Source organism: Psammomys obesus, unplaced genomic scaffold (assembly GCF_907164565.1).
Source record: "Psammomys obesus unplaced genomic scaffold, mPsaObe1.curated_primary_1811, whole genome shotgun sequence".
Taxonomy (NCBI): domain Eukaryota; kingdom Metazoa; phylum Chordata; class Mammalia; order Rodentia; family Muridae; genus Psammomys; species Psammomys obesus.
In genome coordinates, this window is record NW_026596085.1 from 6,485,035 (window position 1) to 6,498,955 (window position 13,921).

The 13,921-nt window shown below is 41.5% G+C and overlaps 1 protein-coding gene across 1 annotated transcript in view; it reads left to right on the plus strand.

The window, feature by feature from the left end:
* Adamts20 (ADAM metallopeptidase with thrombospondin type 1 motif 20) overlaps window positions 1-13,921 on the plus strand; it is a 119,153-nt gene that overhangs the window by 32,453 nt on the left and 72,779 nt on the right. The window contains exons 5-11 of the mRNA XM_055627018.1: window positions 3,340-3,423; window positions 4,010-4,134; window positions 5,228-5,268; window positions 7,879-7,984; window positions 9,589-9,735; window positions 11,134-11,275; window positions 13,794-13,898. Coding sequence (XP_055482993.1) covers window positions 3,340-3,423; window positions 4,010-4,134; window positions 5,228-5,268; window positions 7,879-7,984; window positions 9,589-9,735; window positions 11,134-11,275; window positions 13,794-13,898 — 750 coding nt within the window. The remainder of the gene's footprint in view (window positions 1-3,339; window positions 3,424-4,009; window positions 4,135-5,227; window positions 5,269-7,878; window positions 7,985-9,588; window positions 9,736-11,133; window positions 11,276-13,793; window positions 13,899-13,921) is intronic.

Genomic DNA, 13,921 nt, shown 5'->3' on the forward strand with positions numbered 1-13,921 from the left:
GTTTCTAATTAAAATAGAGTTACATTACTTCCCCCTTCTGTCCTCTTTCCAACCCCTCCCAACTTCTCTCCTTTTAATTCTTCCTGTGCTCCAGTCTCTCAAGTGTATAGCATCTTTTTATTTGATTATATTTACATATTTTTATATTTAATATATAATATGATATAAAATACAAATGTAATAAAATAAAAGTAACATAGTTAATATAAAAATACTTATATTTATGTGTGTGCACCTTCTGAGTCCATTTGTGTTGTTTGTGTGTATATCGTTTCAAGGCTGACTATTTTGCACTGGCCAGCCTATAATGGGCTCATGCCTGGGAGAGGCTGATTCTGTTTCTTGCGGTAATCAATAATTGCCTGCAGCTCTTAATCTAGGAGTGGGACCCCACAAAAACTCTCCACTTTCATCTTAGCATGTCCGTTGAGACTGATATTGTTCTGGCTTTGTTTATATTGCCATTTCTAGGAGAGACTGTTTCACAGCAGACTTTTCAGTATTCAGGCTCTTCCAGCTTTTCTGACCTTCCTCTGCTTTGTTCTCTGAAGTAATTAGTGCAGGAGCTGTGATGTAGAGTTATCCACTGGGGCTCCGCTACCCACCATCTGTTGATTTCTGGGGCGTTGTGTCCAGTTGTGGTTTTCTGCTATGGTCTGTATTTGAGATAAACAGAGGATTCTTTGATGAAATCTCAAAGTTATTATAATTTTTATTTCTCCAATTGATAAGGACAATCAACAGTTTTTGAGATATTTTGTAGCTATTTTTTTTCTTTTTTCTATTGAGAACTCAGTGTTTAGACCCCAGGACCGTTATTGAGGTCTAAATTAATTGGGTCATTTTCTCCCTTGACTCTTTTGGGGGGGGGGTTGTATATTCTGGATATGAATCTTTTGCCTCATGTATAGTTGGTGAAGAGTCTCTCCCATTCTGTGGGCTTCTTCATCATGATTGTTTGTTTCTTTAGCTGTACAGAAAACTTTTAGTCGATGAGATCCCAGTTGTAGACTGTTGGCCTTAATTCCTTGACAAATGCAGTTTTGTTCATGAGATCCCTCCCTACACCTTACTATTGGTCCTTTTCAATACAGTTCTGGAAGCACAGCTTGGCACAATATAACAAAAGAAGAAACTTAAATGGATAAACATAAAAATGAAATTAAATTATTTTTATTTGGAGATGATATTATATTTCATATAAGAGATCCCCAAAAACCACCTTAAAATTTCTAGAAACAGTTTCAGCAAAGTAGCAGGGTGCAAAATCAACTTTCAAAAGTCAGTAGTCTCTCTGTATATCTAATTTATTAGAAGCCAGCAACTACATTTTCAAGCACAGGTTATTAATAATGTTCTGATTATAGCAATTTAGGAGGAAGACAAAAAATGTGATATGTCTTGAAATATCTAAGTTATTAAAGAAATGCTCAATGTGATAAGAAGTTTTAGTGTTGAGTTCTACCTTTAGCTGGGAAAATAACTAAGTTAAATTAAATAGGTTATATATACAAAATGTGAAAGAAGCTTGTTGAATCTTACCCATCCTGAGCAACTAATTTTTGTTGGTTTTTTCAATAGTTTAATGATAAATAACAAGTGTCATCTAATTCATTTGTTAGAGTCCAGTATTGTGTTGTGAAAATAACTCAAGCAAGCTTTGGGGTTGATGTTACTAAGGCAGAGCACAATGGTCGTCTAATACACTGAAGGGAATAGGTGTGTGAACAGGCAGATATAGTCTGCTGGTTGCTGTCCTATGCCCTTTACTCTCGAGCTGACAGCATCAGGCTAAGATGATATTTGCACATGCATTGTTAAATAACCCAAATTGATGGCAGCTAGAGTGGTTTTCCTCAGTATGTTTTCTGTTTTCTTGCTATTAGATGACATATTGCTTTTCACAAGCCTTAAATGTCCACTAGACGCTAGAGAACCCAACCCTCCCTGTGTTTCAGGTCTCTCCCTCACATCATCTGTGTACATCACTCCCACAGACCTAATAACAGCAACGAAAAAACATCAATAGATGGTCAGGACATTAGCCTGCTCTGTTGAAGCATAGTTAACATTATTGGAGGTACTTACCAAGTAAAGATGTTCACTTACGTTAACTTTATAACTTTGATTTTAATTCTTTGTGTCGTTTTTTTTTCCCCCTGTAGTAAACACATATAATAGACATGCACACTTCATGCATGGCGCTTTTTCCTTGTTGTAACTCGGTGTTTTGTAGAGCCTTAATTCTTTGGACATGTTCACTTTATATATGGGAAATGACACCATTTTCAATATAAAAATAAAAAGATCTTCCTGAACAATAAAGAATAACATCCTTTTAAAATAAATTGCTTTGTAGGGGTCGGAATTTTATTAAAAACTTTGTACATAAGATAGCCTCTACCTGAGCCATATATGAATTTCTGTCATAGTGCACTGTAGAGGTCATTTTCAAAATGTTTGTAAATGACTAGGAGATAGTAATATGTTTCACATTTCGTGTCAAATATGTTTTGCCTAGAATTTTTCCTAAGGATATGAACAATATAGCTTATAACGTTTTTTTTCTTAACTCATTTATTACGATTTATGAAATGATATTTATTACTTTTTGAAACTTGTGAGGTAAGAAGTGTTGATGCCAGGGGCAAACACTATTTATTAAGAAATAAAAATACATCTAGCTTAGTTCAAGAAAACACCAGTACATGGCGTGTTAAGATATAATATTACAGAAGTGGGCAATGCTTCCACGTGGCTCTGTGGACAGTGTGATGTGGCCGGCTCACCTGGCATCGTGTATCATTTCCTAATGTGGGCCATGGAACATGGCCCCTGGAAAGAAGAGGTGACTGTGCCCAAATAGTGACCCGAGATGCTGCAGGTGACGTGGTCCCCTGTGCAGGTGTCCTAGACATCAGAAATGGGTTCTGTTGCAAAGGCCTCCTAGGTTGATCAGTTAAAGGGGCAGAGGCATTGGTTGGGTAAAGCTTTTCTGCAGCCTCTTTGATGGTGTAGGAAGAGACTGTGAAGTTGGGAATGGAGAACACTGTAGCCTCACACACACGAGTTCTCAATCTTAGCTTCACGTTAGCATTACTTAATCCCTGTGAAATTTTAAGGATGCTGGTACATGTCTCAACCCAAGAGATTCTGATATAAACTAATCACCTTGGATGAGGTCTAAGGGATGTGACAGAGCCCAGGCTTGGATAAAGGCTCCCTGAGAGACTCTGTTGTTTGTGCGCGCTGGAGAATGGATCCTCTAGGCTTGTTCTACATTGCTGTGGAAAGGAAACTTTCATCCTCAGCATCTAATCTCTTGGTGTCCACTTGCAGGTCGCGGCAATCTACAAGGACTCAAGCATTGGGAACCTTATAAATATAGTGATCGTGAAGTTAGTTGTAATTCACAGTGAGCAGGTAAGGAGCAGCATACAGTGAAGGCTGTGGGTTATAGTTGGCTTTTGGGGAGACTAGCTGAGATCACAGAGGTCTTACTAGAAATCAGATCTTTTGAATATAATTTGAACTGGGTGTGGTGATGTCTGCTTTCAATCCTAGCATCTGAAATGCAGAGGCATGCAGATTTCTGTGAGTTCAAGGCTAGCCTGGTCTACAGGACCCCCCAGCTCCACACAGTTAGACCCTGTCTCAAAAATACTCTGTGTGGTAGAAATAAAATGGAATGACAAAAGTGTTTTATAGGGAGAGAAATAAATAACCAATGAATCAACAGTTACAAAATCCAAAATGAAAATATCCACTCATTTACATTTATAATCATGATGTTGAAGAATTTAAAATACATTAATTTTTTACAGTTACTTTTTTTTATCCTGAATCAGTTTTTATGATAATGCTACTATGAATCTAATTAAAACTAAGAGTGAAGCTGATGTTACTCTTAAAAAACTGCATTTTGATAAGCCGTGAATCCTAACAAAGTTGGGAAGAAAACAGGCCTGAGATGTTTGCCATAGTACTGAGCTGTCCATTACTTGTCCAGGAAGGACCAGTCATCAGTTTTAATGCAGCAACCACATTACGCAACTTTTGCTTGTGGCAACAGACTCAGAATGTTCTGGATGATGCTCACCCTTCCCACCACGATACTGCTGTTCTCATCACTAGGTATGGCTTTTGAGACCGTCTCGTGGAGGGGGCTCTCAACGCTTTCTTGCATGAGAACTGATATATTTTGCTTACACTGGTTCTTTGTCACTAAAACATGAGAGCGATTCATGAGAACTCTGTTGGAATGAAAACATTTGACTCTTCTCTGATGGGAATTGTGGGAAATTCCTTGGGAAATCAGCAGTATGAGTAATGCTATGATCTAAATAAAGTACAATCCCTATCATATTAGAGACATTAGAAGTAATACTTGCGAATTGACATATGTAGAACTGCGGGGCAGTTTTACTCATTCCTTCTTTCCTCTGTTTCTATCTGTCATCTTTTATTATCTCTGTGTGTGTGTGTGTCACTGCTTTTGGGATTGCCATAATTATCAGGCTCTCCTGCTAGGAACATCTTCCACTGTTATAAATGCCGTCATTCAGTGCTAATTAATTCACATGTTGTTTCAACAATACAGTACGGGGTGTTAGCATTTGTTGTTTGGTTCGATGCTTTACTGATGAAATCCTTCACTTTGAGGTCAATCCTAAGAAAAGATGAGCCTTCCAGAACCTTGAAATAAAAAAAAAAAATCTATTATATCACTCTATGAAGTGAAAGCAGGGTTGTCTTAATTTTTACAAGCCGTCCGTCCTAGTCTGTGGTTCTGGCCAGCACCGTTGCCAGCATCAAGTGCGGATGCTCACAGTGAAGGATTTAAGATAGGCGGGAAAAGCAGTGAGAGGAGACACAGAATGAGGATGTGGCAGGGTGGTGGTCCGGGCCACGGGCGGCTACAGAACCAGAGGATGCAGAGGCAGAAAGTAAGCCCTGAGGTTCTAGAGTGCCCACAGCGTACACACCTGGTGTCATCAGAAGGGGGCAAAATGTGAGGCTGAGCAACCTCATCTTCACAGGGTGGCCTCACTGAGCATCTGTTGCCCACTGAGGCACACCAGTGAGGCATTGATAATGGTAAAGTCTCTGAGCAGGCCATGAACATTGTGGTTAGAAGCTGGTTGATTGGTTAAAGCTTTATTTTTGTGTTGACTCGCTGCAACCGTGTTTTCTGAAAATGTTTCAAAACACAATCTTTTATTTTAAGGGAAGACATTTGTGGAGCTAAAGAGAAATGCGACACATTAGGTGAGTTCTTTCATCGATTAAATGATAGCTCATTGATGATTTAGTGAATTATTTGAAATTATACTACAAGTTTCCCTTTTGTCATTTTTTTATAATCTCTATGTGTTGTCTTAGTAAATAAATGGTTTTTTTTCTTATTTGATTCTGCCTCTGAATTTTGTAAAATAACAAGAACTAATATTTAGTTGTCACCAAATACCAAGTACTACACACAGCGGTGGTACTTAATGTATTTCTCTGAGTGTGTGAGAGATGATACACAGTGGCCCGTATGTAAGCTTAAAGGCTGTTGTGTAGAGCCCTGAACTTGACACCAGACCTTGCAGCTGGGACTTGGTTGCTCCGATAGCAGACAGTCCTCATTGTATGTCCTTGCCTTTCCTGAAGAGGTAACCAGCACCAAGAATCGTAGCTTCATCAATTTTTTTTCAACTTTTGAAAAGTAGTAATGTGACTCACAAATGCTTTTCTAAACATGGGAGTGTTTGCTTTATCTTATTGTTAATGAACGTTGTAGCTGCGGTTATGCCACTTCACTTCTGGGTAACAGTTCATGCACGCTTAAATACTGCTGTCCTGTCAGTAATGTTGGACTAGTTAATTTTATCCTGTTGAATCGCTGAGTTATTGCCCATGCTGATGCAGACTGAGCATTTCTATTTTGAAATGCTACCTTTTAAGGGCCCGTGTGACATCAAAAAGTTTCAGATATTCAAGACTTTTAAAGATTGGACTTTCGTGCATTTTATGCAAATATTCCCAATTTTGAAAAACTTTGAACCTTGAAGTACTGTAGTCCAGCTAGTGTAGATAACATAAAAATTACTTTTAAAGTGGTCTCACCAATGTATGTCTTGTACTCTTTGCCATTAAGATAGAAACATGCCTCAGTCATCAGGCACATTCACATGTTTGGCCGTAGAAGATGTAAGCATCCATTTTGGTTCTTCCCCACCCCCTTCCCCCAAGACAGGGCTTCTCTGTGTAGCCCTGGAACTCACTCTGCAGACCAGGCTGACCTTGAACCAGAGATCTACCTGCCTCTGCCTCCCAAGTGCTGGGATCGCATGAGCCACCACGCCTGGCTTTTTTTCTTGTTAATAGACGTTATCTTTAGTTTTCTCAGTCTTTGCCAACCTAAAAGGAATGAAGTTTTATTTTGCTGGTTTCTAAGGAGCTTGAACATATTTTTCCATTGTTCTACCAGCCATTGGTAGTTCCTTTTCCACAGGAAGTAACTGGAAGTAACATGGTACTTTCTGCTCTAGCATGTGTTTTCTGTAATTGCTTTTAGGCGGTAATGATTGCTGTCACATCAAACCCTTTGTGGTTTTCAAGTCTTGCAAATATCTGACAGCTCTGAGCTCTGGTTTAGGACATGTGTGACAACATACATTTATTGAATTTATAAACCCCTTATACTTAGCATTTCCATGTCTTAAATACATCTGTACCTCAAGGTTTAAACATATTGCCATGTCTTACAATAAATATTTAAAATGTAGTTATCTTGTGTTTAAGTCTCTAGTCCATAGGGTATGTGCAGCTTTCTTGCATCTTTTCCATTTGCAAACCCCTGAGCAATTCCCCTCTTTTCCTTAGGACCCACGCCCTCTATCAAATCTCTTTACGTCTTTGACTCTGCAGATCATGCCTTCATCTTATCACTCTACCCGTCTGACTCACTCAGCTTAGTGGTGTTTTCACTGTTGCTCTGTATAAACTTTAATAATTGGCTGAGGCCCTGTGAACTCTCCTCCTTCCACATGAGCATGTTCACAAGTCACAGCTCACGCCTTGTTCACACAGCTGTGTGTGCTGATGAGACTACATGGGTAAAGCCCCCCCTGACAGTTCTAGGAGGCAACATTCTCAATGAAAAATTCCTTTTTTTTTTTTTTTCCCTAGCTCCTAACAATCTCTCCAATCCCTTTTCCACAATGATCCCGGAGCCTCGGTGCAGGGACTGGGTTGTATATGTGTTAGTGGGACCGGCCACCGCGTGGTCATTAGTTCTTTCCGCAGCATGTGTGTGTTTGCATGCCGCTCTTTGTATGGGAGAGAGAAGATTCTGTGACACAGTGCCACGCGCTGCTGCCCCGAAAGCTGGGGACTCCTGAGCACTTGCAGCAACCCTTCCATGCCAGCTATGACTTGTCTTAGCTGGCATCTGTCATAGGCAAACACCACTTACACTTTACCTGTGCTATTTGAGTATCTGTAAACTCCAAACTTTAAAAGTTAAGGTTGCACCCTGGCGGCTGCCTACCGACTGGAACTCTCTGCCTTGCGTATCACCCACGCCAGACAGTTCTGTGCTCCCGTATTCTATGTGTTAGCAGAAGATCACTTACTCGCCCTGTTATTTTTATTATCTTCTTGCATGAGAGAGTCCAAAAGTTTACAGAAAAAAATTTTTTTTCAATGCAAACTGTTCAGTCTGTTCTTTTATCTTTCAGCTTTAAATATTTGTTCACTATTAATAGACAATTCTGCATTTATTTTCAAGTCGTAATTCCACCACCAGTGAGTGCTTTACATTCAGTTTCACATTCTGATTTTGGTGGCACTTCCCATTTTGATGACTTACGTGTGTGCGGTTTTTTTTAGGCTTAGCGGAGTTAGGCACCCTGTGCGATCCTTTGCGGAGCTGCTCCATTAGTGAAGAGAACGGGCTGAGTGCCGCCTTCACCATCGCCCACGAGCTTGGGCACGTGTAAGTACCTTCCCTGACTTAAAGAAGGAATGCGCTCTCCACTTGCAGTCATTCAGCCAGAAGCACCTGTGTCTCTCCATCAACTACTGTATCCTTGATCCTTGAAAGGCTGACTTTGGTCTTTTGTGATTTGGTAGGTCAGACCAGCAGACTAATCAACGAACTAGAACTTGGAAATTCTTTTATTTCAATTACTATACTGGATTACATGACAAGGGCCTCTGGCCTTTATTTTTTGTTATCCTATATATAGTCAGGTACTGCCCTCTGTCATTGTTTGGGAGGGCCAGCAGGGTCTCCTGGTTCAGGAGAACTCTCCATTAAGACTTGAAAAACCAGCGCTTGTCATGGTATTTTTGCTCAAAGCCCTAGCCTAGGGCATGGTCCATGGGGTTTTTTTTATTCATCAAAAGATTCTTTTTAGAACTCTCCCACAACTATTTGGAGTTCTCTTATTCCTGCCTTATGAAAACCCTGTGGGTGTTCTGTGCTCTAAGAATGGAGGCCATGATTTTCCCTGATGTGCTCAGAGCCTTCATGAAAAGTTTCAAAGTCCTACGAACTCACCTTCTATGAAGTAATTCTGAATGTAGCCACGGGGTAGGCCGCTATATTCCTTATTTACTGCTAGGAGAGATGGCCTCTTAGCCTGAGCACATTTTGTTCATGACGTTAGACTATCTGTAGACAGTAATTTGGAATGGGCTATCTCAGAAGGCACCCCCTCAGTTCCCTTTTATTGTCTAGCTCATGGTCACGAACAGTGGTATATAAAGGGGGAAAGGAGATGAGGCAGAGTAGAGGAGATTGCTGAGGTATTGCGGCAGTACCTCAGGGACGGTTTTGCTGGCTCCTAACACTGCTAGCCAGTACGTTCCATGCAGGTGAAGATGGCAGTCACCACACCGCAGAGTGTGTTCAAGGATGCCAGTCCGTACGCTGTGCAAGGAAGTGTTGTGTTTGCTAGACAGCGGCCTCCTCTTTGAGGAGCCTCGGGGCTTCTCAAAGGCAGCTAAAGAGTTGGAATCTGTGATGCCTGGCACCCTGTCATCTGCTGCCCTGCTAATTCTTTCCCTGTTGCTCTCCTTGTCAATATTTGGGTGCCCTGGGGGCGTCTTTTCGTTATTCATGTCCGTTGATTGTTACTGATGAGGGGCCAGAAGTCCCAGGCTTCTGCTGATACGTCGTTGGTATGTAGAATGATGCTGAGATGAGGATTAAAGTCTTTGCATACCACAGCACTAGTCAATGGCCTACAATTACCTATCACGTTCGCCGCCACCTCCTAGATGTCCAAGTTGAGACACGAAGGAGTTCTTATGCGGTTGTTATGCTCGTGTCCTGAGGAGATGAGGCAGACTCCAAACACTTTCATTGTTTAGACCTTGATGACAAATAAGCAATATGTGAGGACTAAACAAAAATCTAGCACTTCTAAGAAACCGTGACCGTGGACGTGACGTGTCACCTTCTGTAAAGACCCAGGGTACAAAACCCAATGCGACCAGGCTCATCGCACTTTATACCGTAACAGTTGTAGGAACGCAAGGGAATTGTTACTAACGCGTTCATTTCTTAGTCTGCAGTGTTTGTTTGCCTTGCAGGTTTAACGTTCCACATGACGACAGTTTTAAATGTAAAGAAGCTGGGATTAAACATCAGTATCATGTAATGGCCCCAACTCTCAATTACCACACAAGTCCTTGGACCTGGTCAGCATGTAGTCAGAAGCATATAACGGAGTTTCTAGAGTAAGTCTGGATGTTATATATATGATATATATATATTATATATATATATATCATATATATATATAAAACATATATATCATATATATATATATCATAGATATCCCTTTTAAAGTTCTTTATGCTCTCATATATATCTATAATTTCACTGCACTTAAAATTTTGTGTTATAGTTCAGGCATGTTTCTTTTTAAAACAAGTTGGACATTTTCTTGTGTTTAAACTGTTTATGGAGTATATTAATGGCAATCAGAACATCCCCACACGTCTTTTAGCTTTTCAGATGTTACTAAGCAATGTTTTGAGAGAGGCGGTTGGGTAGCAGGAGTTTCAGATGCTCTCTCAAGCGAAAACAGTTGGAGAAAATGAAATCTGCTCTGCAGCCACAGGGATGGAGCCTGAAACCCGACGACTCACCCTTTTGAGGGCGTAGTTTTGAGACTAGGCAGGTCTGGCTTCCCCAGCCTTCTGTCTTTACCTTCTGCTAGTTTCCTTTGCTTCCCAGTCTCTCTCTCTCATCGAAATTGTGCTTCTGCCACGGTCACTAAGAGTTATCAAGCTCATTCCATGAAGTATCTGCGCACAAATCCAGTTCCTTTTAATATCTTTTATAGTTTACATTCTCAACGTGACATCATGAGTATTTTGTAGTTGCCCATCTTGGTGAAACTGATGGAAAGAAATAGAACCATGCTTTGGTATAGGTACTCCTAAATGAGCCTCTGCCTTACATTTGACGCGTCGTTGACGAAAGCGTCATTGGGCAGCATTTGACTGTATTCTAATAGCAAGCTGTGAGATCAGTATCACCCTTCTCAGTGTACGAAGATGAGTCCTGGAACATGAAAGCACACAAGTGTGAGCAAGCCCCAGGAGGCAGGGATCTTTACCTTGCTTCACTTACACCCTGAGAAGCCTCTTAAAGTGGAGACGCATTAGGTTTTTGAAATGCAGAAACAAGAGCGTGCCCTTATTTTTGCATTTTGACAGTTTGGACAACACACTTCAGGCTAAAGGGCACTGAAAGTGTGATGCTAATTATATTTTGATAGCTTGCCCTTCAACAGCTCTTGTTTGCAGGGCTGGGGATGGAGTCCTGCTTCATACACACGTTGTGTAGAAGCTCTGCCATTGAGCTCCATTCTTATCCCACTCCTCATGCTGCCATAGCTTCCAGGTATGAGCGGGGAGCCACTGTAGACAGGCACACCTAGAACTCCTCTGCAAAACCGATGCTATCGTTATTGTACAAGAATGTCGCTTTGCTGGTGTGGCTAGAGATCGTTTCTTAAATAATGGGAAGCTGGGAACATTATCTTTGAGAGTAACTGCAGAAATCTGGTGGAGACAGTCATGTATGCAAGTGTATTCAGACTGTCATATCTTCTGTCTTCGGCTCAGCACTGGCCATGGAGAATGCCTTCTTGACAAACCAAATGGGAGAATATATGACCTGTCTCCACAGCTTCCTGGCTCAGTGTATGATGGGAACAGACAGTGTGAGCTAATGTTTGGTCCTGGATCACAAGTGTGTCCCTATTTGGTAAGAATAACTCTCCCTTTTTGCTTGGAAAACTACCTGAAAGTTATAGTAAGAATGTATTCCAAAGTACACGTTTATTCTTGAGTGAAAGGGGAATTAAATGGTGTTTCATAGAGAGGGCTTAAAATAACGAGAAACCAAAAGTAATAGAGGATTTACTATGTATTCAATACTTCTAAATTGTCATTGTTCATGCCGACAGATTCCTGTAATGAATTCCTATTTGGAAGGTATAGTCGCAGCATAGCTATGTAATATAAAATTTAAAGATACTGAAATACTTACTTGGTTCTTTAGTGCTGGGTTGTTTTCAAGGGCCTCATAAGTATGATAGAGTACATGCCTTTTAAGAGATTTGTTTTATTTTTAACTATGTGTTTGTGTGCGTGGTGTGGGTTATGCATATGCAAGTTCAGAGCCCACAGAGGCCAGAAGAAGAGGTTAGATGCTCTGACGCTGGAGCTACAGGAGGTGATGAACAGCTTGGTGTGGGTTCTGGGAACTGAGCGCAGGTCCACTATAAAAGCAGTACTCACTCTTCACCAGCGAGCCACCTCCACAGCCTTACACGCCTGTCACACAGATGTAAATGCAAAGGAATTGTCTTTGTGCATACACTCAGGTTTAATAAAAGTATTCTTCACAATTTACTTTGGAAATTTTTCCCAGGTCACACACTTTCACTTTCCATGGAAATAACTCACCACAACACTTAGGTCAGATCGGCCATCATGCTTTTTCTCTGATGTGGGTGTAAGGTTATGATTTGATTTACAAATAGTGTCAGTGCTATGGTGAATGCATGCCTTGTTTTTCTACGAAAAACCGACATTACATTTTCTTCAGTCCTCTGCATGAATGTGTCAAGCTGCTTCTACCCTAATGAAGTATTAGGACCTCTGAGGCCAGGAATACAGACTCGATTTGCTTAAATAAATGTACATGTGTTGAGAGCCTGCAGTCTGAATATCCCAAATCTGAAATGCTCCCAATCTGAAACTTTCTGAATGCCAGTGTGATCATGCAGATGAAAACTTCCCGTGTGACCTCATGTGAAAATGACTGGAATAGTTGCCCCCAGTTCTGCATGTATACAGTGTCTATAAGACACAAGTGGGTTTTGTCCTTGAGCTTGGATCTCAGTGCCAGGATAACTCACTAGTCATATGAAAAAAAAATTCCCAAGGTATAAACAAATTAAAGTCTGAGAACTTCTGACTTCAGTAGTTTCAGATACGGGATCGCCCACCTGCATCCCCCAGTGAGCAGTTCCGGGTCACCACATGGAGGGGCATTTCTTAACCTGTGGGTGGTGACCCCGGAATAGTCTGCACATCAGGTGTTTACGTTATGATTCACAGCAGTGGCAAAGTTACAGTTATGAAGGAGCAATGAAATAGTTTTATGGTTGTGGGCCCCTGCAAGGTGAGGAACTGCATTTAAGGGGGTCACAGCATTAGGAAGGCTGAGAACCACTGACGTGGAGTCTACCACACAGTAGACGTTTTCTGAGTGGATCAGTGGAGGCCACTTCACAGCCAAAAAACAGAACTGTTAAGCTCAGCCCACAGAGTGACTAAAACCCTTCAGACCTTGGAGTCATCGATGCCGATCTTTTATTTGTATTTCTTGTTTGTTTGTTTGTTTTGATTTTTTTTTTTTGAGACAGCGTTTCTCTGTGCAGCCTTGGCTGTCCTGGACTTACTTTGTTGACCAAGTTAGGCTTGAACTCAGAGAGATCCGCTTGCCTCTGTCTCCCTGAGTGCTGGGATTGCAGGCGTGTGCAAATCTCAATAAGCTTAAGTATCCACAACAAAACAGGAAACATTTACCATAGCATTTCACCAAATGGATTCATTTCTTCTGAACTGATTTAGACAGTTAATAGACTCCGGGGGCGTGGGGGGGGGGGGAATGTCTTCTGACAGCTCTCATGACTCTGCAGCTTTCTTTCTTGTTAAGAAATCGTTTGTACCCACCACACTTCACAGACTAGGAAACACTGGGACTTTTCACAGTGACATTGCACCAGGCAGCGGACCTGTGAATAAAGCTCAACAACAAAAATCCCTCAGGGTCAGGAGCTGCTCGTGTATGCCTTTGGTCCCAACATTCAGGAGGCAGAGGCAGGAGGATCTCTGTGAGTTCAAGGCCAGCCTGAACTATGAAATTAGTCCAGGACAGCCAAGGTTACACAGAGAAACTCTGTGTCAAAAAAACAAAACAAAACAAAACAAAACAAAAAGCCCTTCAGAAAAATGTCCTGCAAAGAAAGGAAGCTTGTTCATATAACTGAATATTTCCACTTTGACTCATTCCTCTCATTGTTTAATATACTAGTAAAGTTTCAGATTGTTTTCAAGGTAAATGCTGCCCTTCGTGTAGATGAAACTCTGAGAGAACTTGACATGTGCAGATTATGTCTAGCTTCGGCCGTGAGCCAGGGGACGGGTCACAGTGGCCTGTCTGTGTGTTGACACCCACTCTGGCGGCTCGCCTTCATGTTGTCCCTCTGCAGAAACAGTGTCGGCGCCTGTGGTGCACCAGCGCGGAAGGCGTCCACAAGGGCTGCCGCACCCAGCACATGCCGCTGGCGGACGGGACGAGCTGCGGCCCTGGGATGGTAGGTTTCCTCGAAGGGTGAGT